The 24,553-nt window shown below is 54.6% G+C and overlaps 1 protein-coding gene across 1 annotated transcript in view; it reads left to right on the top strand.

Annotated features, from left to right (window-relative positions):
* Nucleotides 1-556: 556 nt before the first annotated feature.
* HS6ST1 (heparan sulfate 6-O-sulfotransferase 1) overlaps nt 557-24,553 on the top strand; it is a gene marked incomplete at both ends in the record, with an annotated part of 39,366 nt that continues 15,369 nt past the window's right edge. The window contains one exon of the mRNA XM_080689082.1: nt 557-1,086. Within this exon, the coding sequence (XP_080545208.1) occupies nt 557-1,086 (530 nt within the window). The remainder of the gene's footprint in view (nt 1,087-24,553) is intronic.

Raw genomic sequence — 24,553 nt, forward strand, 5'->3', positions numbered from 1 at the left:
GAGGCCGAACCCCGTTTCCTCCTCGCCCCCTCGCCCCCGCCCGCGCGGGGCTTCCCGACCCGCGGGTCTCGAGGCGCCGCCCGCCCAGCCGAATCTGGAACTTGGGGAGCCCAGCGCGGGGTCCAGGCCTGCGCCCGCCACCCCGAGGCCAGGCGGGGCGCCGGGGTCCGCGCAGCCGCCGCCCGCAGCCACGCCGCAGAGCCCGCGCCGCGCGGAGGCGGAGCCGGGGATCGGCGCGGGCGGCGACGGCTCGGCGGGGCGGGCCGGGCGGGCCGGGGCGGGGCGGCGGCTGCGGAGCGGCGGCGGCGGCGCGCGGGGCGGCGCAGAGCGTCCTCGGCGCGGCGCGGAGCGGGCGGCTGCGGGGCCGCGGCCGGGCCAGGCCGGGCGGGAGCCGAGCCGAGCGGCCGGAGCCGGGCGGCGGCCATGGCGCCGCGGAGGGCCGGGGCCCGCGCCGCGGAGGGCGGCCCGGGCGCCGAGTAGCCGGGCCGGAGCGAGCGCGGCGAGGCGGCTGCGCCCCAGGCCCGCGCCCCGCGCCGGCCGCCGGCGATGGTGACACATGCGGCGGCGGCGCGCCGGCGGCAGGACCATGCTTGAGCGCGCCAGCAAGTTCGCGCTGGCGGTGGTGGCGGGCTCGGCGTGCTTCATGCTCATCCTGTACCAGTACGCGGGCCCGGGGCTGAGCCTGGGCGCGCCCGGCGGCCGCGCGCCGCCCGACGACCTGGACCTCTTCCCCACGCCCGACCCGCACTACGAGAAGAAGTACTACTTCCCGGTGCGCGAGCTGGAGCGCTCGCTGCGCTTCGACATGAAGGGCGACGACGTGATCGTCTTCCTGCACATCCAGAAGACGGGCGGCACCACCTTCGGCCGCCACCTCGTGCAGAACGTGCGCCTCGAGGTGCCCTGCGACTGCCGGCCGGGCCAGAAGAAGTGCACCTGCTACCGGCCCAACCGCCGCGAGACCTGGCTCTTCTCCCGCTTCTCCACGGGCTGGAGCTGCGGGCTGCACGCCGACTGGACCGAACTCACCAACTGCGTGCCCGGCGTGCTGGACCGCCGCGACCCCGCCGCGCTGCGCACGCCCAGGTGAGCCCCGCCGCGCGCACCTCGAGGGCCGGGGCGGCGTGGGCTCGGGGGACCGCGCGCGTCCCGGGGGGCCCCCACTAGCCGCCGCCTCGAGGGCGCGCGGGCGAGCGAGCCCCCCGTCTCGCCGGCTCAGGCAGCTGCCGCTGCTGCCCTCTGACCTCTCTTGCCCTCTCCTCCGGGCTTCGCTGCCCACCGCCGGCCTGGCTGCGCCGTGCCCCGGTGCCTCCCGGATCGCCGCCCGCGATCCCCTCTGGCCGCCCCACCTTCTGTGAGCGCTGGGTCTTTAGGCGGGGAAACCGGCTTCTGGATGTGTGTGCAGCCTACCTGGAGAGGTGGTTCCCCCGCACCCCTTTAGGACCAGAAGTGGAGTGAGGAGAACGAGGTCCCCTTCCTCGGCACCTGCGACCTCCCCCAGTCCTCCCGTGCCTGCCAACCCACCCTTCAAAGGTGGGGGGGAGCTGCCAAGGAAAGGGTGGGCTCTGCCTGCGGTGTGTGCAGGTAGAACAAAGGCCTTGTGTGACCCGGAGCTGGGGGCGGGGAGAAGGCAGTCTACCTGGTCTCCCCAGCCCTGAAGGAGGAACCACAGCTGCCAGTTGGGGGCATCCTTCTCCGGGAACCCACCAGCTAGTCCTGGGTACCTGTGCAGCCGGACACATTCTCCATGCCCCCGTGTCAGTGGGGCTTGGGGGCATGGCGCTGACCCCTGCGTGGGCAGGGGTGCTCTCCTAGGAAGCTCTTTAGCAGATCCCCTGGGGTTCCTACTGAAGTGGGCTTGCCTTCCTCCTGGTCCTGCAGGGGCTTCTCTCTGGAGGTTTGGGCAGGGAAGGGCAGAAGCAGGATCTTGCCTGCCTTCTGTTTCTTTTCGCTGTTTGTCTTAGGACTGATTTTGCAGACAGACTGGGGGGGGGGGGTAGCCCAGGACAGACAAAGGTATATTGCTTGGTGCTCTCAGCAGAAAAGTGTAGACTCTTAGCTGGGTCTTGGGGTCCTCCAGGCTCTGGCAACCTGGAGCTGAGCATGAGCAGTAGTGTGTTACTGCTCTCCCTGCACAGTCCCCAGTCCTTCTTTTCCTGGGGTCTTTCTCAGACTAAGAAAATTGGGGTCCTGGAGTTGAGGGGATATACCCTCTTGCCTCCAGTTGTGTCCTGGTCTCCTCTCAGCAGATCCCAGCCTAAGAGGTGATGTCCTAGAGCCCTGACCTAAGGGTTACAGAGCTGCCTGACCAGGCCCTTGAAACATTGCTTCCTGCCCCGTACTGGGCCTGCATTGCACAGATACACCTTCCTGTGAAGTACCCACCCCCATAGTCCAGCCGAGCTGTGCTGCTATAGACAGCCATGCCTGGTGGCTGCAGCTACCCACCCCTCCACCAGCCAGGGCTGTAGGCTCCCGGAGCTGGGTCTAACAGACCCCAGTAGGCTGAGGAAGGTGCCAGGATGTGCCCGTGACTGTGTCCTGCTCATAAAAGAGGCTGAGGCCCAAGCCTTCAGACTACTCTTGGGGCCAGAGCCTTTGAAGTGAGCTGACCCAGCAGGGGCAACCTGGGCCCCTGGACTACAGCCAGGGTGTTCTTCCTGCAGCCCTGTCGGTCCCCAGGGTGAAGGCCTCCCTTCTTCAGAATTTGCCTCCCAGAGCAAGAGGCCCAGCCATGAGCGCAGCAGGAGAGGCATATGAGTCCCTGGTGCTACACCAGAGTCCCCAGCGCTCCCTGCCTGGGGAGCATGCTTGGTCAGTCATCTGGATGCTTCTTGGAGCTTCATAGTCTGCCAGCCCCGTAGCCTTGCAGGCTTAGCCTGGGTCGCTGGCTCAACAGCACACAGGCGTTGTGTGGGAGGGCACCAGGCCCCTCTCTACCTGGCCACCAAGCAGATGATGCACCTCTGTGTCACTCTTCCCCTCTTCTTCCCTCCTGTTCTTCCAGGCACTAAGTACATTGTTTTTGTAGTGAGCTGACTTGGGAGACCAGAGGAATCTTGGCCTTGTGCATTGAAATCTCTGCTGTGCCCCAGCTCACCTGCTGAGGGCCCCCAGGCAGGGGCTGGACCTCAGTGCTATGGAGCTTAAGGTGGGCTTCCCCCACCTGCCCAGGGAACAGCTGCCTCCAGAACAGGGGCAGTGCCTGCAGTGGGGGATGACTGGTGTTGAGTGGCACTGGGTGTCTGGCACTCACATGTCACCCTGCCATCCCGCCATGTCTTAACCTACCCTTCCAGGCCCTGTGCATGTTGAAGTGATGGCCTGGCTCGTGAACTGAGGCAGGGACAGGCCTGGTTCTGCACAGCCCTGTCAGACACCCTGGGGTCTGTGACCCTCCCCTGCGCCTCCCTGTGCCCCCTGGGCTTGTGTGGGGGCCTGGGCAGATGCCCCCTGTCCCTGGTGCCAGCGTCTGCAGTGCTTGGCTCAGTGGTGGACCTAGCGTGGGGAAACGACCTTTGCCCTGCCCCCAGCCACCCGTGGCAGGTGTCCAGCCCTGGGTGCTCTGAGTGGGTCTGTGTTCAGGTGATGAATGGGGATGGACAGGTTTTTGATGCCTTCCTGGAATGTGGTTCAGAGCCTCTGGCAGCCGTCGCTGCGGCTTGCCTTGGTGGGGGATCCTGTGTTTGAGAAGCCTTGGTCCCCTGTCTCCATTGGGCTTCACCTGCTGGCCTTGGGGAGGCGTGGCTGCCCACAGGCAGCAGCCAGGGCTGTGACGTTGCTGCGCCAGCCAGCGTGGTTAGTGTCAGCACCCGCTCCGGGGTCACTTCAGAGAGTCCGGATGGTGATCCTGGAGCCAGAACACCCCTCCTTCCTCTTCCTGTCTGTTTGAAGGTGGAACAAGAGGAAATAGGGTCAGGAGCTTGCCTGGGTCGACCTAGAAACATCCCTGAAATTGCATGGGCTTTATTTGGGAACTGAAAAGGGCGGTTGAGTCAGGTGTGGCTCCTGGACCACCTGGCCGGTGTCCTGGGCTCCATTTGCATCGTCTCTGCAGTAGGGCACCTCTGGGCACCGTCAGTGGTTCCTGGTATCTGTAGGGCCTCCCTGTGGGAGGAGTGGAACTCGGCCCCTCTCAGTGCCTGCAGCTTCATCTTTGTGCACACCCTGCCCTGCAAGCCATCTCAGGTTTCAGAAACCTGCCCCTGCCCCTCCCCCAGTTCTGTGTGGCTCCTCCCCTTCCTCTAGGACTCCTTCCCTGGCTTCCTGTATCCAGGTGTTGCTGATGCCTGCCAGCCCTCAGTTGCACCACCTATCACCTTGGCATATCCATGGTGCATTGGCACTAGCTGGGGCCCAATGCCAAGGGTGCTGCCCCCACCTTAACACCAGCCAGGGTGTTTCTGCTTGGAGCCTCCCTCAGTCTTCTAGATCCAGGCTCTTTCTGCCCTTCCCTGCGAGTCAGGTTCAAGGAATGGCCTGCAGTGCTGTGTTCTTCCCCCAGAAGCGGGGCCTCCTTGGTGGCAGAGGCCAAAGTCAGAGCGTTTCTGTGGCATTCTAGTATCCAGCTTGCCTTCACAGTCCCTTTCTTTGAGATCAAGGGACAAAACCTGCATTCATTGGAAGGGGAACAGAGCATGTGACTTGGGGCAGTGAGCAGGACCTGGAGGGGTCACCTGGCTTCCTGGCAGGGGTCACCAAAGCCCACATGGCCTTGAGTGGCCTTGGGTTGAGACAGGAATGGTGTCTGAGGTCAAGATGTTCCACGTTTGATTTTTCATTAAAATCAGAAAAGAAAACAACAAAAAAACTGTTCTTCTTTAGCAGACACTTGAAAAGGCAGACTTGCACAAGGTTCACTGTATGCACAAGGGGTCGTCTGTATGTCATCTGTGCCATCCTTCCTGTTGTCTTTATACCTAGGGTGTGAGTCTGGCCAGGGCTTACTGCCTATCCAGGCCCTTTCCCTCCCCTTGCACAGCTGGGCGTGCAGCCACAAGCCCAGGACTACTCACTGTGGTGCCCGCAATCGTAGGTCTGAGTGGTTCTCTGCTGTTCGGGGGATGTGGTAGGTGCTGGGAGTCCTGGCCACATTGGGTGTGGGGACTGCAGCACATAGGAGCTGGCATTTACTGGCGGGGGCACCTCGGCTCATTTGCTTGCCTCTTTTAGTTGTTGTCCCGATTGCTCTGATAGCGGAATAAGAGGAAGAAGAGACCTATCCTTTCCCTCCCATGCTGTCTCTAATTGAAACCACAGTTACCCAGAAGCATTGCCCTGTGTTTTAAGAACAGACGGTTTGTGGCTGCAGATGGTCCAGCTCAGTGTGTGTTGTTGGTACCTGGTCCTTGAACATGCAACTTTCTGGGTTTTTTCTCCTGTATGGAGTGCTGCCACGAACAGCCTTGTATGCAGATGTTTTGCATAGCTCTGATTTCCTCTGGAATTCCTAGGAGTGGAATTTCAGTGTTGGGGAATCTGAATGTTTTAGTGCTCCAAATATAAACATTAGCTTCTCAAAGCCCATCTCAATGGCGCCCTCATTGGCATTGTTATTATTTTGAGTTTTTTAAAAGTTTGCTTTTCCTAAGACAGCAAAAAGTGCCTATCTTGTGGTTTTGGTTGGCAAAATTTTACCCCACTCGTGCACAATTGGGGTGGTCCAACACTTTAGGGAACTGGGGGTGGCTATTCTCTGGTCACCCCCAGATACCTCCCTTCCTCCTCAAGGATGTTTACATCTCACCCCTGCTTAGAGAGGGGAGACCAGCACACCCCTTCTATGTCCTGGGGCCCAAAGGAGAGAGCTCATGGGGGCAAAAGAGCTGCTTGGTGGGTCATTCTTGTACCCCAAAATTTCAGCAGGTATCTAGAATAGGTTATCTCCTTTCGCCCTTGCCCTAGTTTGGGTGTGTTTTAAGGGAGTCCCCGAGGACCCATGCATCAGGAGCTTGGTCTCTTGTATCATGGCAGTACCTTGTGGGAGGCAATTATGAGGGTGCCACCCTCAGGAGAAATTGACATGGTTCTTATAGGACCACAGTTACTTCTCAATGGAGAATTGTACAGGAGCAAGCCTGGCTCCTCCTTTGACGCTGTCTGGCTTCCTGCGTCACCTGTAACCTCTCTTTTGTACTTACTTCCACTCTGGCACCATCCCCTTAAATCTACCAGAAGTGTGAGCTAAATCATCCTCTTTTCTTTATAAAGTACTCAGCCTTGGGTATTTCATTATAGCAGTGACAAAAGACTAAGACAGCCTTCAACATCCCCACATAACAAATGTATGAATATCAGCTTCCTTTCCACAAAAGGAAGTCAGACGCAAAGAAGTAGAAGAACCTGTCCAAGTACCTAAACCTGGAGGGCTAGTAGCCAGCACTTAGACATCTGCCATCCCTCGGTAGGAAAGCCAGTCTCCAGTAAGGATGGCAGCCACAGGAAGCCCTCTGAGACCTGGGCGGACACACAGTTTCACACACAAACCTGCATCCTCAGGTTTACTGGGAAACATCTGGCAGCCTTCACCCAAGTATCTACAGGACAAGAATCAGGCCAGATTCTCTTGGCTCCAGAGAGTGTGCCGACGGTGTGCTGATAATGGGGAGCATGGTGGCAGCACTGGGCGGCCGCCGTAGCCTGCCCTCAGCCCTGGACCCACGGACTATACCACCTAGCCCAAGAAGGGCGGGCCACATGGGAGCCGTGCTGAGGTCCTGTGCCAAGGATGGGGGTGACGGATGAGGAGGTGGAAGCCAGGGGACCACCTCAGGAGCTCTGGATGCCTGGAGCTGCCTCTGGTGCCATGCAGGACACAGTCCAGGTATGAGGACCACAGGATCTTTTCAGGCCAGAGCAACAGAAGTGGTGGGGGGTCTACATCTGGGCCCTTGCTCCCCTGGGGAAAGCGTTGGGTATGAAGGGGAAAAAAAGAAAAACTACACTTTGGGGTACGTTACTGAGTGGGAACGTGTAGGTTGGTCACAGGAGGCCCCGGGGCTGGCAGAGTTGTGCAGTTCAGTCCACTTCCCCAATACCTGGGCGCACACTAAAGTCAGTACCTCTGATCCCCTGGCAGCACCCATCCACAAGGTGACGAGTGTTGGCAAAAAGGTGGGTTTTTTTTGTTTTTTTAATCTCACAAGACTATTGTCTTTTGGAAACACTGCTGGGCCTTTCTCTTCCTAGTAAGATTTTGTATGTTTTTTTTTTGTTGTTGTTGTTTTTGGAAGGGAGGGTATGTTAGGCTAAAAAACAGCCAAGCCTGGGGGGTGACACTTCCCAGTCTCCAAGACAGGCCTTCCGGCAGCAGTGAGAAGGGGCCTGCAGCAGCTGAGGGTTGGAGAAGCCACTTACACAGGGCGGGTTTTGCAGGATAAATAGCATAGACAGGAAGCCGCACTCTGGAAGCAGTTAGGGGCCAGACATGTCTTGAGACCCACAGCTGGTGGAGGACAAGTGGGAGCAGGAGGGCCCTGGGACAGGGCGGTGCACGGAGAGAGGCCGGCAGAGGCCCAGGCAGTGACGGCCCGTCTGCCTTGAATGCAGGCCTGTCACTTTCTGCCTTCACCCCAGCTTAGCAGGGCCCCTCTGCTGCTGAAGTGTCATCCCAGGCGTGTGGCACACAGGGACTGCCTTCATGGGAAAGCATGGCTTGCGCATACTCACACAAGAGGGTTAAAAGGCTGAACCTCGACCCCAGGGTGGACACCGAAAGGAACCAGGGGCAGACGGGGAAGACTGTCCAGCCACCAGAAATGCGTCCTCCCAGTGTTGGTGTGAGCTGGGGCCTGGCAGAGCCTGGATGGGAGGCCTTTCCCCTCTCTCACTGTGCCCCAGGCTCCTCCCAGGCCAGGCTCCCACCTGCTCTGTGGTACAGGGAGCCTTAACGAGCGCTTGGCCCAGGGCTGCCCTTCTCCTGCAGCACAGCCTGCTCATACCTGGGGGGTGGGCTCTCTCCAGGTGGCTGGACCATTTGGAGCCCCACTTGCAGCTGTCGGCTCTTCCCTGGCACAGCCCTCAGCTTGGGCAGGCTGCCCACAATGAATGCTGTACCTAAGGTTCCAGAGGAACACACAGGTCCTCTCCTGCATTCTCAGGCCCATGGAGCCGAAGTTGGGATAGGATTCTTCTGGAAAGCCCATCTAGGAAGAAGAGTGAGCCCCTGAGCCGGGCTGGCCTCCCTTATGTCTGGAGCCAGTGTGGCATGTGGGCTCAGATAAACATGTTGGAACCTCGGTTTACCCATCTCAGAAATAGCTGCCTGCCCAGCTTTCGGTTCTACAGATGCCCAGCAACCTGTCATCCATTATTTCCTGACCTCATGGTACTTCAGCCCTGGCTTGTGCCCATGCTCTATGGGAGCCTTGGCCACTTGTGGTCTCTTTAGTACTTCAGTCTAGGCTGGGTGTAGTGGCACATGCTTGGAATCCCAGTACTTGGGAAGCTGAGACAGGAGGATTGCGGATTCAAAGCCAGCCTTGGCAACCTATGAGGCTCTCAGAAACCTACTGAGACCCTGTTTCCAAGTAAAGATATAAAATCGAGCTGCGAGTGTAGCTTGGAGGTAGAATGCCTCTAGGTTCAACCCCAGTACCAAAAAACAACAAAAAACAAAAACAAAAAAACCCCACTGATCTGGTGGCTATGGGCCCAGCTCCTCACTTATGCACAGCTATGAGCCCCTGGCCACAGTGCTAGGCTGGGAGGCTGACTTAGCCAGGCTGTGGACTGGTGCACAGGCCTCAGGTGCCCTGCATCTGGCCTGTTTCAGGGGGCAGGGTCAGTCAGAACAACACAACTGCCTCAGTTTGTTTGGAAAGCCCAGTCGAGGGACATCAGAACGAACAATAGCAACTGGCGCCTGTCGTCCCAGCACTTGGGAGACTGTGACGGAAGAATCACAGGTTGGAGGCCAGCCTCAGCAACTTAGTGAGGCCCCTGCAACTTAGCAAATCTGTGTTTCAAGGTAAAAAAATAAAAAGGGCTGGAGCTGGGCGTGGTGGCGCACACTTGTAATTCCAGCATTCAAAATAAAGAATTAAAAACAGGGCTGGAGGGTGTAGCTCCGAGGTAGAATGCCCCTGGGCTCCATTCCCAGTACCACAAAAAATAAAAAAAATAAATAAAAAGGGCTGGAGCTATAGCTCTTAGGTAGAATGCCCCTAAATTCAATTCCCAGTAACACACACACACACACACACACACACACACACACACACACACACACACACAGCAACTGGAGAGAGTTAAGTGAGGAGTTAATAATTTACAGAGCTACAGAGCCTGTGGCCAAGGTCTCCCGCCCCTTGATCATGGGCAGGAGCCTTCTCTCTCTGGCAGGAGGAGGGTCCAGGCTGTCCCAGTGCGGGCTCTCCTACAGTCAGCCCAGGCCGCTCCGCAGAAGCTGGGCTTGCCACCCATGGACATTAGGATGTGTGGTTTCCAGCTTGGGCTCCATTCCCTACCTGGGATGCTCTGGCCCTCATTTTATTTCCCTGCCTCAGGTGGGGGGCAGAGCCCAGTAGGGACAGAAGGCAAGTAAGGACAGAGGGACAGAAGTACCACGAATGCCTAGCAGTGAGGCCAGCTAGGGAGCCAAGAGGACAGAGCCGGGGGTCCCCAGGACCCACTGGGGTGTCTACAGAGTAAGGGAGAGGGTCCAGGCTCAAAGCCAGACCAGCTGGGGAGAATCCCAGCACTGTCTCTCACAAACTCTGAGACTGTGTGCCAAGGTTTTCCCATCTGTAAAATGGGCTTGCCATAATGCCCACCGGAGGGGTAGATCTCAGTCATGCATACAGTCCCACTATGGGCTCTTTTCTGTAGGATGCAGAAGAATCTTAACCTCTTTTCAGGATAGAAGCAGGGCCTCCAAAGCCAGCTGGGGGAATGGGAGCACTCTCACTCTGAATTGGTGGGCTTGAGGCTGACACAGAGCTGCCCTTAAAGCAGCTGGAGTCGAGGGCAGAACCCATTGTGTGGACGTCTTCGAGCGTTCACACTGGTCTCCCAAGGCAGCAGCCTGGGGCTGGCCACACCACGCACACTGTGGGGTCTCCCCACCCCATCACTTGTCTGTGCCCACTTAACAGAAGGGCTCTGCAGGGTTTGTCCTCTAGAGTTCCCAGAGCCCTGGCTTCCATGGCCTGGCCCCTCACCCCCTCCCTCTGAGACCCAGAGGGCCCAGCTAAGAGGAACTGAGGGTCCAGGGAGGTGGGGTGACAGCCCGGTGGAGACCTGTTCCTCAGAGTGTGGCAGTCCCCCTCTAAGGGCTGAGCCAGACAGTCTGTCCTGGCAATGGGCACAGGGTGCAGGCGAAGCCTCCACACACCTAGCCTGGCGCCGTCTTGCCTTCATGTGTTTCTGGTGTCTTTTATATTTCCGGTTACGCCTACTCAGCAGAGTTAGTGCTGTTTTGATGTTGCAGACTTCCTAGATCCTGTATCCGACTGTACTTAACCTTCTGCCACCTGCCATCTTCATGCAGCCATTTCTGGGATGTTCCTGTTGGTCCATAATGTACATGTTTAACCCTTCACTGCCAGCTTGTTTGCCATGCTTATCTGGACCTGGCTCCTTTCCCTCTGCTGTGTTCTGAGAGCAACAGGGGCTTGGGCTTTGGCTGTCACCATCTAGGTGCCTGTGACCTACCACTGTGCCTACACACTGTTCTTATGTGTCTCTGGCAGTAGGTCTGAGGGTGGTCCTTCCTCCTAGGCCCGGCCTTGCCTAAGGCTCCCCATTGTGAACCGACACCGCTGCCCTCTCAGTGCACATTTGCCTGAAAACTGGTGAGAACATATTTGTTCAGTGGCCACCACGGCATCCTCCCCCGCCAGTTACCTGGTTGTGTGTGGCCCAAGTTTTCTCCTATAGAACTGCTTGTCCTTTTTCTATGGTTTTGCAGGAAATAAGGTATGGCCAGCTGCCCAGTTCTGTGGGGGATGTGCCCAGCAGTTGCCACCCCTGGGCGACTCTGTCCTCTGACCGGCACATGGAGCTTGTGGGGGGGGGGGTGTGCCTGCCGTCTTCTGAACCCCCTGGGTTGTTGCTAGCAGTGGGGTATCAGCCAGAAGCTCAAAAGGCTGAGTGGGTGGACAGATGGCTGAATGATTGCTCTCTGCTTTGCAGCATGGACACCCCCAGGGCCTTCCCTGCAGGTGCTCAGGCTGCAAGCTGAGCCCAGACAGGGTCCCTGGGAGGCTGAGTCAGAAGAATGGCTCTGACAGCTCAAAGCAGAGCCTGGAACCCATGCTCTAAAGTCATGGGACCTTTTCCCCCCCAAAGGGAGATCCCAGTTAAGGCCTGCCCCTGTGACCCCTCAGTCTGGCCCTGTGCCAGTGTCCCCTTATGACCCTGACTGCCCTACTGGGCCACCTCTCCAGCCTGGTGCCCAGCACTGCCCTGGAGAAGGCTCGTCCGCTTGCAGCCTCGGAGTGTGCTTCCACCCGGCTCGCTCCCAGCTCTGTGTCACAGAGCCCACCATGTCCCCATCTGAAACAAGAAGGGCCTTGCATTTGTGGCTCACAGGCAGCAGGGGCATCTCCCTTCTGAGTTTTGAGTGCCAAAACATCTAATGTTTACTTCTCTGGAGCTTCATGCCCTTGGGCAGTAGGAACCCAGGAGTACTGAGGCCTGAGGCAGGATGGGGTGGTCTCTCCCTGCAGCCAGGCTGCCTCTGGAACCTGGCTCCCACTCCTCAACAGGGAACGCTTTGCCATAGTACCGCCAAATCCAGGATTCACACCAGAGCTCCCAGAGGGAGGGCCCCGGTGGAGTGGAGGGGCTGTGAGGGGAGCAGCCGGGCCACACGCCGCCTTGCCTGGTGCTGAACTTCCTCGTTCCACCCCACTCTCAGGGCCCCATCTTGCACATGAGTAAGCAGAGAGGGAGAAAGCCAAAATAACTTGTTCCTAGGGTCACGCGTGGCTAAGCCACACAGGCAGTTGCTCTGGAGTTCCCCCTTTAATCCTCCGTGGTGACAAGGGACCCATGAAGCAGGAGTCTTCCGGAGTTCACACCCTGCCACACCACACCCCTGCCTCTGCTGGTGGCTGATATGGCCACCCTGGGGGCAAGCTTGCCAGGGGTCAGGGATACCATGGGGGGCCTGGGGAGAGGCCTGAGTCCCTCTTTCTCAGACACCAGCTGAATAAATGGCTGCCTGGCCCAAAACATCCAAGTCGTTAGGCCTGATATGGCAGTTCCTCAGAGAGGGCCGAGACGGTGGATGTTGGGGGAGAAGAGTCTTCAGGAACCCTGGAGGCATCTGAGGTCACCCGGAAGGAGAGGCCCTGCCCTGGCACGAAGCCTCCAGGCTCTTGCTCTGCCTGCAGAACAAAGGCCTCACGCAGCCTGCCAGGCCCCAGCCTCTTTCTCCACGCCCCCGAGCCCCTGCACTCACTTCCTTCCCCCGTTCCCTCTTGGCAGCCAGTAAATAGGTCCAGGCAGTTGTTCTGCTCATGCAAGTCCTGACAGGGCCCCTTGTCGGCCCACCTCCTGAACCTCAGCAAAGTTCAGGGCCCTCGATATGCCCTTGGAGAAGCCAAGTCCTGTAAGGGCAGATTTGTTCCTTTGCTTTCCTGGAAGCTGGGCTGGCAACATGCCCAGCGGAAAACATCATTTTTCTAAAGGGTGGTCAGGTTTCAGCCAAGTGGGTAAAAGGCAGGCTGGGACTAATGGGGGGCTGCTGCAGGGTGTGACACATCAGCTCCAGCTGCAGTTCTCAAGCCACTGGGTCCAAAGCTCAGTCAAGGTGCGGAATGCACTCAGGCCAGCAGAGGATGGAGAAGCCCAGAATAGAAGCCTAGGGGGCCTGACAGCCGGAGCATCATCCTTCTGGCTCACTACAGCACTGTGTTGGATGCTCAGCAGACTTAAGAAGCAGAGGCCCTGGGGCCAACGCCGTGGGCTCCCCCATGCGCCCCACGTGACCCCATCTAATGGCAGAGTGGCTCTCACTTGCCAGGGCTCCCAGGCCGGGGGAACCTGTGTTGCTGGGGAGATGGACACTGCTTGGTGTACCAAATGGTGGCTAGCTGAGCAGACTCCTCCCATCCCTTCATCTACTCTGCTAGCCAGGAGCGCTGCTGTCCAGTGGAAGAAGGCTGTCCTAGCTTTAGAGAGAGCAAATATGCCTTTGACCCCACCTTTGTGTCCTGCTGAGGCCCTCGGTTGATTGCATGGTGCCTGCCACATTGGATGAGGGTGGGTCAGGCCCCTGACTCCAATCTTGGTCTCGTCCCAAAACTCCCTTGCAGACATCACACCTTTTCAGGAGTCTGGGTATCCCTTGCCTGGTCAAGTTGACATCTAAAGTTAACCGCCACTGTGCCTTTTGAGTTAAGACTGGAGCCAGAGAAATGTGGAGCGAACAAGCGGTCACCCGGAACGGCAGCCGCATTCATTCTCCAGAGGGGCCTTGGTTAGGTTTTATGCACATACTTGTTGCCCACCGTGTGTGTGTGTGTGTGTGTGTGTGTGTGTGTGTGTGTGTGTGTGTGTGATTGAAATTAAACCCAAGGGTGTTTTACCTCTGAGCTATACCCCCAGCCTTTTATATCTTTTATTTGAAACAAGTTCTAAGTTGCTGAGGTTGGCCTCAAACCTGTAGTCCTCCTGTCTCAGCCTCCTAAGCACTGGGATTACAGGTGTGCACCACCATGCCCAGCTTAGTTGATGCCCCTCTAGCAGGCAGGCTGTGCATCACAAAGCAGTAGGATGCTGCCAGGGTGGTTGGCAGGTGGCAAATGCCCACCGCCACAGCTTGTGAGGTGTCCTCTCTCTGCCTTGTGCACAGGAGCTCACAGGCCCCAGCAGGGGAGACTTATAGCCAGACTGTGGAGCAGGCCAGGGTGGCCCGCAAGGTGCTGGGTCAGAAGGGCTCAGGGGTGGGTGTGCCCCAGAGCCTCCTGCTGCAGCCGCCTAGCACGCCCCGCAGCTTGCAGAGCAATGTGGCAAATGCTGACACGGGGTCTTGTCTGATCTGAACGGCCGGGGAGGCTGGCTCTGCTCCACACCATCTTTCACGGAGGGCAGCCGAGCACAGAGCATTGGCCTCCCCACGTGATCGCCTGCCGTTTGGTTCCCAGGCCATTGAGCCAGGACCTGGCTTGGGAAATACCCAAAACTGAACAGTGGGAGGGGGACCTCCCAGGTGCTGCTCAGGAGGTGCTGAGAAGAGTCTGGTGTGGAATGTGGTGATGTGGAGGGGAGTGTCCAAGCCCCAGGAAGCCCAGGCTCTAGACAGTGTGACCTTGGGCCCCTTCCCCTCCCAGGAGAAGGGAACCCTGGCTGATGAGGACAGTGGTAGGCTTTATAGGCAGACATCTGCCCTAGCCATGGCCTGCACGGGGATCAAGAATCTAGGTGGGCTGGATTGCAGGCACAGCTGCTCTGAGGAGCGCTGGCCTGTCCTGAGTGGCTGGGAGGGCAGGCCCGCAGTGGCCTTGTCGAGTGGCTGGGAGCCGGCCCACCCGCAGAGGTCCTGGGGTGTGGGTATGGACGGAGGATGTGATGGACACTATGGGCAGGATGCTGAGACTCAGCTATGGGTCACCCCTGCCTGCCGCCTGTGTCAGTCATCCCTCTTTCTCCGGTTTTCTTTTTATTTTCCCAACACTGGAGATTGAACCCAGAGGCATTCTACTACTGAGCTACACTCCCAGCCCTATTTTTTATTCTTTATTTTGAAACAGGGTCTCACCAAGTTGTGAGGGCCTCACTAAATAGCTGAGGCTGGCTGTGAACTTGTGATCCTCCTGTCTCAGGCTCCCAAACTGAGATTACAAGTGAGTGCCCCCAGTTGTCTTTTAACCCTGGCTAAAGAGAGGGCCTGCAAAGAGGAGACTCTGTGGACAGAGTCTTAGGGAATGGCCCCTAGTGATGGACCTGGGGAGGGGAGCTGGAGGCCTTGTATCCTCTTGGCTATGGATGAAAAGCCGCAAGGACACCCTGGCTTACAGCCCTGCTAGGTGTGTCCCATGGAAGCCACACCTGGTGATGACAGTTCCCAAAGTGGGCTTGGCTTTGTTCACCCCCACCCTCTGCCCTGACTGAGGAGGAGAGCCCTTGCCGAGCTCCTGCTCCATCCCGCCAAAGCAGAGGAACAAGGTTCTTGGCCAAGTCATACCAGAGTCCCCGGCCATAGGCAGGTGCATTTCTGCCCATCCAAGGCCAAGTACCTTCAGTTCTCTCCCTTTGGTCCTCAAGCTTCAAGAGAGCCCAAGACTGTCCTAAATGTGGACATTTTTGTTTTGTTCCTGATACAAAATGAAAAGTTTTTAGGGTTTGCCACCGAATGGTGTTACTGTGCCTTTTCATGTATGGCTGTGTTCACCCAGCTGCTATAACAAATACCACAGGCATAGACAGCATTTATTTCTCACAGTTCTAGACTAGAAAGTTCAAGATGAAGGAACCAAGATTTAATGTCTGCCTTCCTGGCTTATTCCTTGCATGGTCCTCACAGCCCAGAGAGAGAAAAGCCCTCTCGTGTCTCTTTGGGGCACTAGGGTCCTTCATGAGGGCCCCATCCTCACACCCTGATGACCCCCCAGAAGTTCCACCCTCACATAGCATCACATTAGCAAACAACACTGACATATGGATTGTGAGGGGGGCACATTCAGTCCTCAAAAATGGCCTTTATCAGCCGGGCGTGGTGGCGCACGCTTGTAATCCCCACGCTTGGGAGGCAGAGGCAGGAGGATCGAGGCCAGCCGCGCTGGCTTAAGAGACCCTGTTTCAAAAATATAGAAAATAGGTCTGGGAGTGTAGCCCAGAGGTAGAAGGGCTTCCAGGAACCCCAGTACCACCAAAAAAAAAAAAAAGAAGAAGAAAGAAAAAAAAAAAGAAATGGCCTTTATTGTGGTAGTTTCCTTCTCTTCCTAGTTTGTTGAATGTTTTTTTATAACTTAATAAATCATTTATTTGTAAATCAACAAATAACATGTATACTAATCCTAAAAATTTAGACAAGACTGACTACATTAGTTATTTATGGATTGTAAAACTGGGTGCCAGTTGCAGTTGAAGGCTGACTCCATGGCGGGTGCTGCAGGCACCTTAGCGCCCCACTTGTAACGCCGTTGAGTAAACAGCACTCACTGCTTAGTACACCCTTGCCTGACCCGTTACTACTAAACACCCCAAAAGGATGGATTCTTCTTAGTCCATTCTGTCTTCTTAGTCAAGATACTGTAAATCACAAATTAATAAAACTTCCTTATATTTGAGGACTGCCAAAGCTAAATTATTGATTTTCTCAGACATTTGTTTTTTACATAAAACGTATAGATGGGTAAGTCATGAGGCAGTGGTTCTTTGGAAGTTTAAACCAACAATATACTCTTAGTAACAGACTATACAAAATTATCCTGTGATCTCATTCTAAACTTACAGTCCAGTTAATTTTACTGTCTTCATCTGAATACGTATAACTATCATATGGGAAAAAACACTAGGGTCTTAAATCAAGATGGCTATTTTATTTTGATAAAGATTCTTCTTATAATCAAGAAGCTAACCTACATAGTTAGAGCATTTTATTTATTTATTTATTTTTGCAGGTCTGGGTATGGAACCCAGGGGCATTTGACCTCCGAGCTACACCCCCTGCCCTATTTTTTATTCTTTATTTTGAAACCGGGTTTCACTGAGTTGCAGAGGGCCTTGCTAAGTAGCTGAGGCTGTCCGTGAACCGTGATCCTCTGGCCTCAGCCTCCCAAATGCTGGGATTACAAGCGTGCGCCACCACGCCTGGCTATAGTTAGAGCATTTTAGAATGCATCTTTTGACCCTGTCTTTCTTGAAGAAAACTGATTCATCATTTCTGGAGAGCGAGAAGCTGGAACCTTTCTATTTAGTATTTGTTTGTTTGTTTGTTTGTTTGTTTGTTTGTTTGGCGGGTCTGGGAATGGAAATCAGGGGCATTCAGCCTCTGAGCTATACCCCCTGCCTTATTTTTTTATTATTTTTCATTTTAAACAGGGCCTCACTAAGTAGCTGAGGCTGTCCGCGGACCACGATCCTCTGTTCTCAGCCTCCTGAATGCTGGTATTACAAGCATGTGCCACTATGCCCGGCTCCATTTAATTTGGGGTGTGTGTGTGTGTGTGTGTGTGTGTGTGTGTGTGTGTGTGTGTTGTATTATACATCATGATGAAGCAAACATTTGTGTAGACATAAATGCACACATCACCCAGCCACCCTCCTCCCAATCCCCCACCCCACTCCCTCCATTCTTTGGAAGTTTAAATCAACAGTATACTCTTAGTATCAGACTATACAAAATTATCCTGTGATCTCATTCTAAACTTACAGTCCAGTTAATTTTACTGTCTTCATCTGAATATGTATAACTATCATACATGGGAGAAAACACTAGGGTCTTAAGTGGCTTAGTGGTTGACTATGACATGAATTAGTACATCGTGTGCTTTAAAGAGTTTCCTTCTCCCCTCCTCCCATCCCCACTCCATTTAGTTTTTAAAATGAACATTTTGTTAGGTGTGATAGCACACACCTGTAATTCCAGCAACTCAGGAGAAAGAGGCAAGAGTATGGAGTTCAAGGCACCCGTAGCAACTTCACAAGACCTTCTCAAAGGGGGGGGGCGGTGTGGTAGTGAACGCTTGCAATCCCTGCTCTTGGGAGGCGGAGACAGAAGGATCCTACAGGTTCGAAGCCAGGCATGCTGGCTTAAGAGACCCTGTTTCCAAATAAAAATATAAAATAGGTCTGGGAATGTAGCCCAGAGGTAGAAGGGTTTCCAGGAACCCCAGTACCACCAAAAAAAAAAAAAAAAAAGAAAGAAAAGAAAAAGAAAAAAAAAGAAAAGTGAGGGGGATTGGGAGTATAGCTCAGTAGTAGACCACCCTGGATTCAATCCATGGTCAGCTGAGTCCAAGGCTGACATAGGGTGTCAGGAAAGCAGAGAGAGTGCCAGGGAAGGGACCAGGGACAGATATGGTCCTAAGGCTGCATCCTCAGTGACTGCCTCCAGCCACTCCCCACCTGCCTAGTAAGCCCATTCAATAGCCAGTGGATTTATCAGCAATGAGATTAGAGCCCTGATCAGTGATGTCACCTCTGAACACTTTTGTGTTGCCACTCCATGAGCTTTTCCTGGGAGCGTTCTTTGTCCAGACCCTAACAGTGCCTCACTGCACTCAGGTCCCTCTCGCTTTGTATATCTGCTTCCCTGCCTTGCTAAGGAGGAAACCCAAGAAGGGGAAGTTCATGGGCCCCTGAGCCTTGGAGCCTGTCCAGGGGGCTGGGCTGTGTTGCACTCCCCGCTAGTCCCGGCAGGAAGGTCACTTGAGGCTAGCCTGGCCTAGACCCCCTCTGGAAAGAAGAGAGGAGAGAAAACATGGAGCCAGTGCACAGTGCAGCAGTGCCAGGGACGGGGGTCTCAGGAAGGGCCATGGAGAAGGAACTGCTTTGTGGAGTTTGGGGCAGGTGCAGAGAGGAGAGGCCAAGACCCCTACCTTCAAGGAGACAAACTCAGGCTTCCCAGTTCTGTGGCCTGAGTGTCCCTGCAGGGGTCTCAGCCTGAACCCCTCAACTTCTGACGGGCCCATCATGGCCATTCCATGGTCTAAGGCCATCCATGAAGCTAACAGACCCCACCTGGCCACTGATTGCCCTCACTTAGCCCCTGGGGCCCCTGTTCTTAGCTTCCTGCCTCCTGGCCTGGCTGTCAGCATCCTCAGCCCCCTCCGGGGTGTGACTGAGTTCCCTTGGCTTCAGGCCGCCTTGATGTCTTCTCCTTGCTTATCTGTCCCCAGACCTAGAGACAAAGCCTGCTCTGGCCTGAGGGGTCCCTGTGTGCGGTGGTTGGGGCCTCTGGTTGGAGACTCTGGAGGCCACTGGCCCTGTGGCGCCTCCCTGGGTGCCACCCGGGGTCTTTATGGCCCAGCTAACAGCACTGCTCACAGGCCTGCAGGCTCCACTGCCCTGCGTCTCCCTGGTTCCCAGTGTTAGCGCAAGACTTTGCATACTCACCAGCTGGCACTGCTAGTGTCTGAGGTCTGGGTCCTGCAGGAGGGAGCCTCTGCCCACAGAAAGGGCCCCACAGACCCCTGGAAGGATGGTGATGAGCACGTCCCTCAGCTGAGCCTCTGGACCCGGTTTGGGCTATACTTTTGGCTCACCTGTATGAGAAGTCGTGTGTGTGTGTGTGTGTGTGTGTGTGTGTGTGTGTGTGTGTGTGTATAATTTCCTGCTTCCTGTGGATCCCCAGAGTCTGAGGCAAGGATTGGTTGTGGGGTGCAGAGAGGGAAGTTGGGGCCGCCGCTCTACCCCCGGGGTACCTACTCTCACGCCCCATCTCTTGGAGCTTTTTCCTTTCTCTGCACCCAGGGCCACCCTTCTTTGCAGCCTAGGCTGACACATTCTGAGGCTATGGCCTCGGAAGCAGGGAGGATCTGTTTGAAAGGGCCCTTCCCTCAGAGGTGGGAGAACTGTGGTTCAGGGAAATTGGGAGGCACTTAGTTTTTGGAGTGGCTCTCGTGATACTTAGTGTGTCTGCTTCGTCCAAGTCTCAAACCTGTCCCACTTCTTAGACCGCTCTGTGTCCAGACCCCATGGGACCAGGCTGGCTGCTTCTCTGCTGCGTCAGGGCTCACGGCAGCCAGTGTTAGCAGAGCCCAGCTCCATGCAGAACTCTGCGGGACCCAGGGACAGAAACCCCACGGTTGTGTGCAGGAGCTACAAGGACCCTGGGGGAGCACCTAGGGTAGTCTTCAAGGCCCTCCCCAGTAGGAGCAGAGTTGAAAAGGGCCAGATAGCTAGGAGACTGCCCCAATAGCCCCTTTCTGAGGCCATGCCCAAGAGGGGCAAGCTTGAGGTTCTACTGAGGTTCAGTAGGGCTCTACAGTCGAGCAGGGACCTGATCCTACAAGAGGAAGAGTGCTCAGATGACCTCTGCCCCTCCAGAAACAGTTGGGGGGGGGGCTGGGCAGCACACCAGGCCAGGACACAGGACTCAGGAAGCCGGCCCACCAGGAACACCACACATAGGCCACCACCCTGCAGCATAAGGAGACAAAGGGGGGGAGGGGTTCCCACTGCATCTGCGCCCCTGGTGCCCCATCCCCTCCTGGCCCCTTTAGGCCTTGCGCCTCCCAGCACAGATAGGGATGCAGCTCACACCTTGGTATGCACATTCCGTGTCTGAGCCAGCAAGGAAGGCCCCTTGCCCGCTCCTGTCGTCTGCTGCCACTTCCCCATGGGGGAGGCAGGCCAGTAGCCCTGCCAGACGCACGCCCTCTAGCTTCCTTGTGAGTCACAGGGATGCCACCAGCTGACTACTATCTGCTCTTCCTGCTGCACTGAGTTCTGCCCCAGCCTGGGCCGTGTGCCCTCGCTCAGCCTGGCCTACTGGCCACTCCTGGCTCCTCACAGCTGCTCGCAGAGCCTCCTGCTGCCTCCCACCAGCCCTGGGCCAGGCCCTGCCCCATAACCATGCTGGGCTCTGGGAGCTTGAGGGGAAGAGGTCCCTGTGGCCCTTGTATGTGCAAGTCAATGGAGGAGGAGGGCCAAGAACCTACGCCCAGGTGCTCCAATGTGCCTTTGCTTGGTGGGAGCCTGAGGTGGCAGGACCTTGCTGTGAGGTAGCCCACACAGGCCCTGTCCAACTACACCCACCTCTGCTCCGCATGCCCATTAACTGTCTGCCATGCCCGGCGTGGCTCACAGAACAGACTAAGGCTCCTTTGAGGTCGCCTGCTCTAGGCAGGGCACCAGCCCCTGGAGACCCCAGGTCATGCAGTCAGGGGCTCCCTCAGTGCCTAACGAGCGTGCTCGGAAGCTGGCTGTCCCCGCTGACGCACCTGCTGAACTCACCCAGTGCCCAGGAGGCCCGGGGCGAGGAGGATAGAGAGGGCACTGCTTCCTGGTGCTCCGGCCTCTGAGAGCGCAACACAGCCCTAACCACTAGGGACCCTGGGGCAAGGGCGTGGGGCCTGGGAAGCTGCTTACCCCATACTGGGGCTCCTGTTGACCACCCAGCCCAGGCATGCCTGTATGTAGAAGGGGGTGCTGTGGACAATTCTGTCCCTAGTTTCTTCTTGTCATTTCGTACAAAGAGGAAGGGTATACATCTCTGCCCCGTTCCTGATCTTAGAGGAAATACCCCTAACTTATCTTCAAGGACTGTGCTTGCTGGGGGGGTCTGGGAACATAATATTCAAATATTAATATTAATATAGTATATATATATATATATACTAATATCTAAGTATTCGAGAATATCCAAATATTATTTTTAGAGTTACCAAAGTGATATATTTGTTGCTTATTTTGAGGTTTTTGTTTTTGTTTTGTTTTGTTTTGTTTGTGGTAGTAGGAATGGAACCCAGGGGCATGCTACCTCTGAGCTATACTCCCAGCCCTATTTTTATTCTTTATTTCGAAACAGGATCTCACTGAGTTGCAAAGGGTCTCACTAAGTAGCTGAGGCTGTCCACAAACCACGATCCTCCTGTCTCAGCCTCCCAAATGCTGGGATTACAAGTGTGCGCCACCATGCCCAGCTTTGTTTGTTTGTTTGTTTTTGTTTTTTTGTACTGGATATTGAACCCAGGGGCATTCTACCTTCAAGCTACACCCCCAGCTCCTTTTTTTTTTTTTTCAGTACTGGGGATGAAACCCAGGGCTTTCTACCTCCAAGCTATACCCTCAGCCCTATTTTTTATTCTTTATTTTGAAACAAGGTCTCACTGAGTTGCAAAGGGCCTCACTAAGTAGCTGAAGTTGTCCACAAACCGTGATCCTCCTGTCTCAGGATCCCAAATGCTGGGATTACAAGCATGCGCAATCATGCCCAGCTCCCAGCTGTTTTTTATTTTATTTTATTTTATTTTATTTTATTTTATTTTATTTTATTTTATTTGTGTGTGTGTGTGTGTGTGTGTGTGTGTGTGTGTTTGGGATGGAACCCAGGGGCCTTCTACCTTTGGGCTGTACTCCCAGACCTATTTTATATTTTGTTTGGAAAAAGGATCTCACTAAGTTGCTGAGAGCCTCACTAAGTAGCTGAGGCTGGCTTCGAATCTGCGTGATCATCCTGTTTCAGCCTCTCAAGTACTGGGACAAGCATGCACCATCACACCAAGTTGCAGAGGTTCTGTTTGTAACAGTGAGATCCTGTTTCAAAACAAGTAATAAAAAATATGTCTGGGAGTGTAGCTCAGAGATAACCACACATGAAAGAAAGAAAGAAAGAAAGAAAGAAAGAAAGAAAGAAAGAAAGAAAGAAAGAAAGAAAGAAAGAAAGGAAGGAAGGAAGGAAGGATGGATGGATGGATTTTGAAACAGGATCTTGCTAAATTGTCGCGGCTGGCCTCGAACCTGCCATCCTCCTATCTCGGCCTCCCAAGTACTAAGGTTACAGGTATGCGCCACCGCACCTGGCAGTTTCTCATATTAAACTATTTCACTGGCATAACCCAACCTGGTTATAGCATAGTGCCTTTCATATGCTGTATTGGATTGAATTTGGTATATTTTGCTTGGGATTTTTTGCTTCTGTAATGTGAATCAAATGGACTGTAATTTTCTTCTCTGTCTGATTTTGGTATTGGGGTTATGCTTTCGTGAATGAATTGAGGAGTGTTCCCTCAACAGTAAAGGATACTGTTGTCTAGAAGAGCTTCCATAAAACTGAATGTTCTTTTAAGATTTGGTAGAAGCCGCCTTTCATTTTCTTTGTAGGACTATTCCCCTTGCTTTTGTGGGGAGTTAATTGGGGGTTGAACCCAGTACGTCCTTCTCTGAGCTACACCCCAGCCCCTTTTTATTTTGAAATAGAGCCTCACTAAGTTGCTGAGGGTCTCATTATGTTGCTGAAGCTGTCCTCAAACCTGCGATTCTCCCATCTCAGCCTCCCAAGTACTGGGATTACAATCATATGCCACTCCACCCAACTTTATTTTTTTATTTTGAAAAAATGTCAAACCTATGAGCTGGGCGTGGTGGCGCACGCTTGTAATCCCGGCGCTTGGGAGGCTGAGACAGGAGGATCGCACAGGTTCAAAGCCAGCCTCAGCCACTTAGTGAGGCTCTCAGCAACTTAGTGAGACCCTGTTTCCAAATAAAGTGTAAAATAGGTCTGGGAGTATAGCCTGGAGGTAGAAAGCTCTGGGTTCCATCCCTAGTACCACAAAAAAAAAAAAAGTCAACCCTACTAAGCAGTTGAAATTGTGGCAAAATGAGACTTTCACCTTTTTCCCCTAGGTTTGCTGACTGATAGCATTTTGCTCCATTTGTGCGGGTGGGAGCACGTGGCATTGCTGGATACATATATGACCTATAGAGGTATACATACACATATGACCTATAGAGGTATACGCACTTACTGCACAGACATGTACTGTGATGTTGTGGAACTGTGTGCTTGCTTTTAGCATAAACTTTTTTTTTTTTTTTTTTTTTTTTTTTTTTGCGGGACCGGGGAAGGAACCCAGGGGCATTCGACCTCCGAGCTACACCCTCTGACCTAATTTTTATTCTTTATTTTGAAACAGGGTCTCACTGAGTTGCAGGGGTTTCACGATCATCCTATCTCAGCCTTTCAAGTACGGAGACAAACATGCACCATCACACCCAGCTTTTTACTCCCTTTTGAAAGGATCACACCAAGTTGCAGAGGTTCTGTTTGTAACAGTGAGATCCAGTTTCAAAACAAAGAATAAAAAATGTGTCTGGGAGTGTAGCTCAGAGGTGGAATGCCCCTGGGTTCAATACCCAGTACCACACATACAAAAAAAAAAGAAAAGAAAAGAAAAAGAAATTTTGAAACAGGATCTTGCTAGATTGCCACGGCTGGCCTTGAACCTGCCATCCTCCTATCTCAGATTTTGTGATTTGTGATTTTGGACATTTTATACAAATTATTTAGCTGATGGCTTTTCTCTTTCTCTTTCTCTTGCATGTTCTTCTGGTGCCTCTGACTCTCAATTGGTGAGAACAGGTGAGTGTTCCCTCCATTTCCTCCCTCCTTCCAGCGGCCAGCCAGGCTGGGAGTCAGCCCCTCTTCCCTGGGGCCACGTGGGAGAGAACCAAGGGGATTTTGCCTGGGATCCTGGGAGAAGAGGTTTTTGTAGTACATGAGGCAGCCACCAGTTGTGGAGTGAGCAAGTTGGGCCTGGAGGTCCAGGCTACGCCCGTGGTGGCCAGACCAGCTCTAGCCCTCCTGACCCTCGGGAAGGTACATAGCTGACGGCCTAGTAGCTTTGGACACGTTCTGAGAGGCTGTTGGGGTGGTTCTGAGCCTCCCAGACCTCCCCGACTCTCATAACTCTTTTAAGAACATCAGATCCAGCTGAGCATGGTGGTGCACCATGCTATAAGCTCAGTACTTAGGAAGCTGAGGCAGGAAGAACACAGGTTTGAAGCAAGACTCAGCAACTTTGTGAGACTCTGGGCACCTAGTGAGATCCTTTTTCAGAACAAAAAATAAAAAGGGCTGAGGGTGTCACTCGGAGATAAAATGCCCCTAGATTAAGTCCTGAGTAACACACACACACACACACACACACACACACAC

The sequence above is a fragment of the Muscardinus avellanarius genome (genome assembly GCF_963383645.1).
Source record: "Muscardinus avellanarius genome assembly, chromosome: 2".
Lineage (NCBI taxonomy): Eukaryota > Metazoa > Chordata > Mammalia > Rodentia > Gliridae > Muscardinus > Muscardinus avellanarius.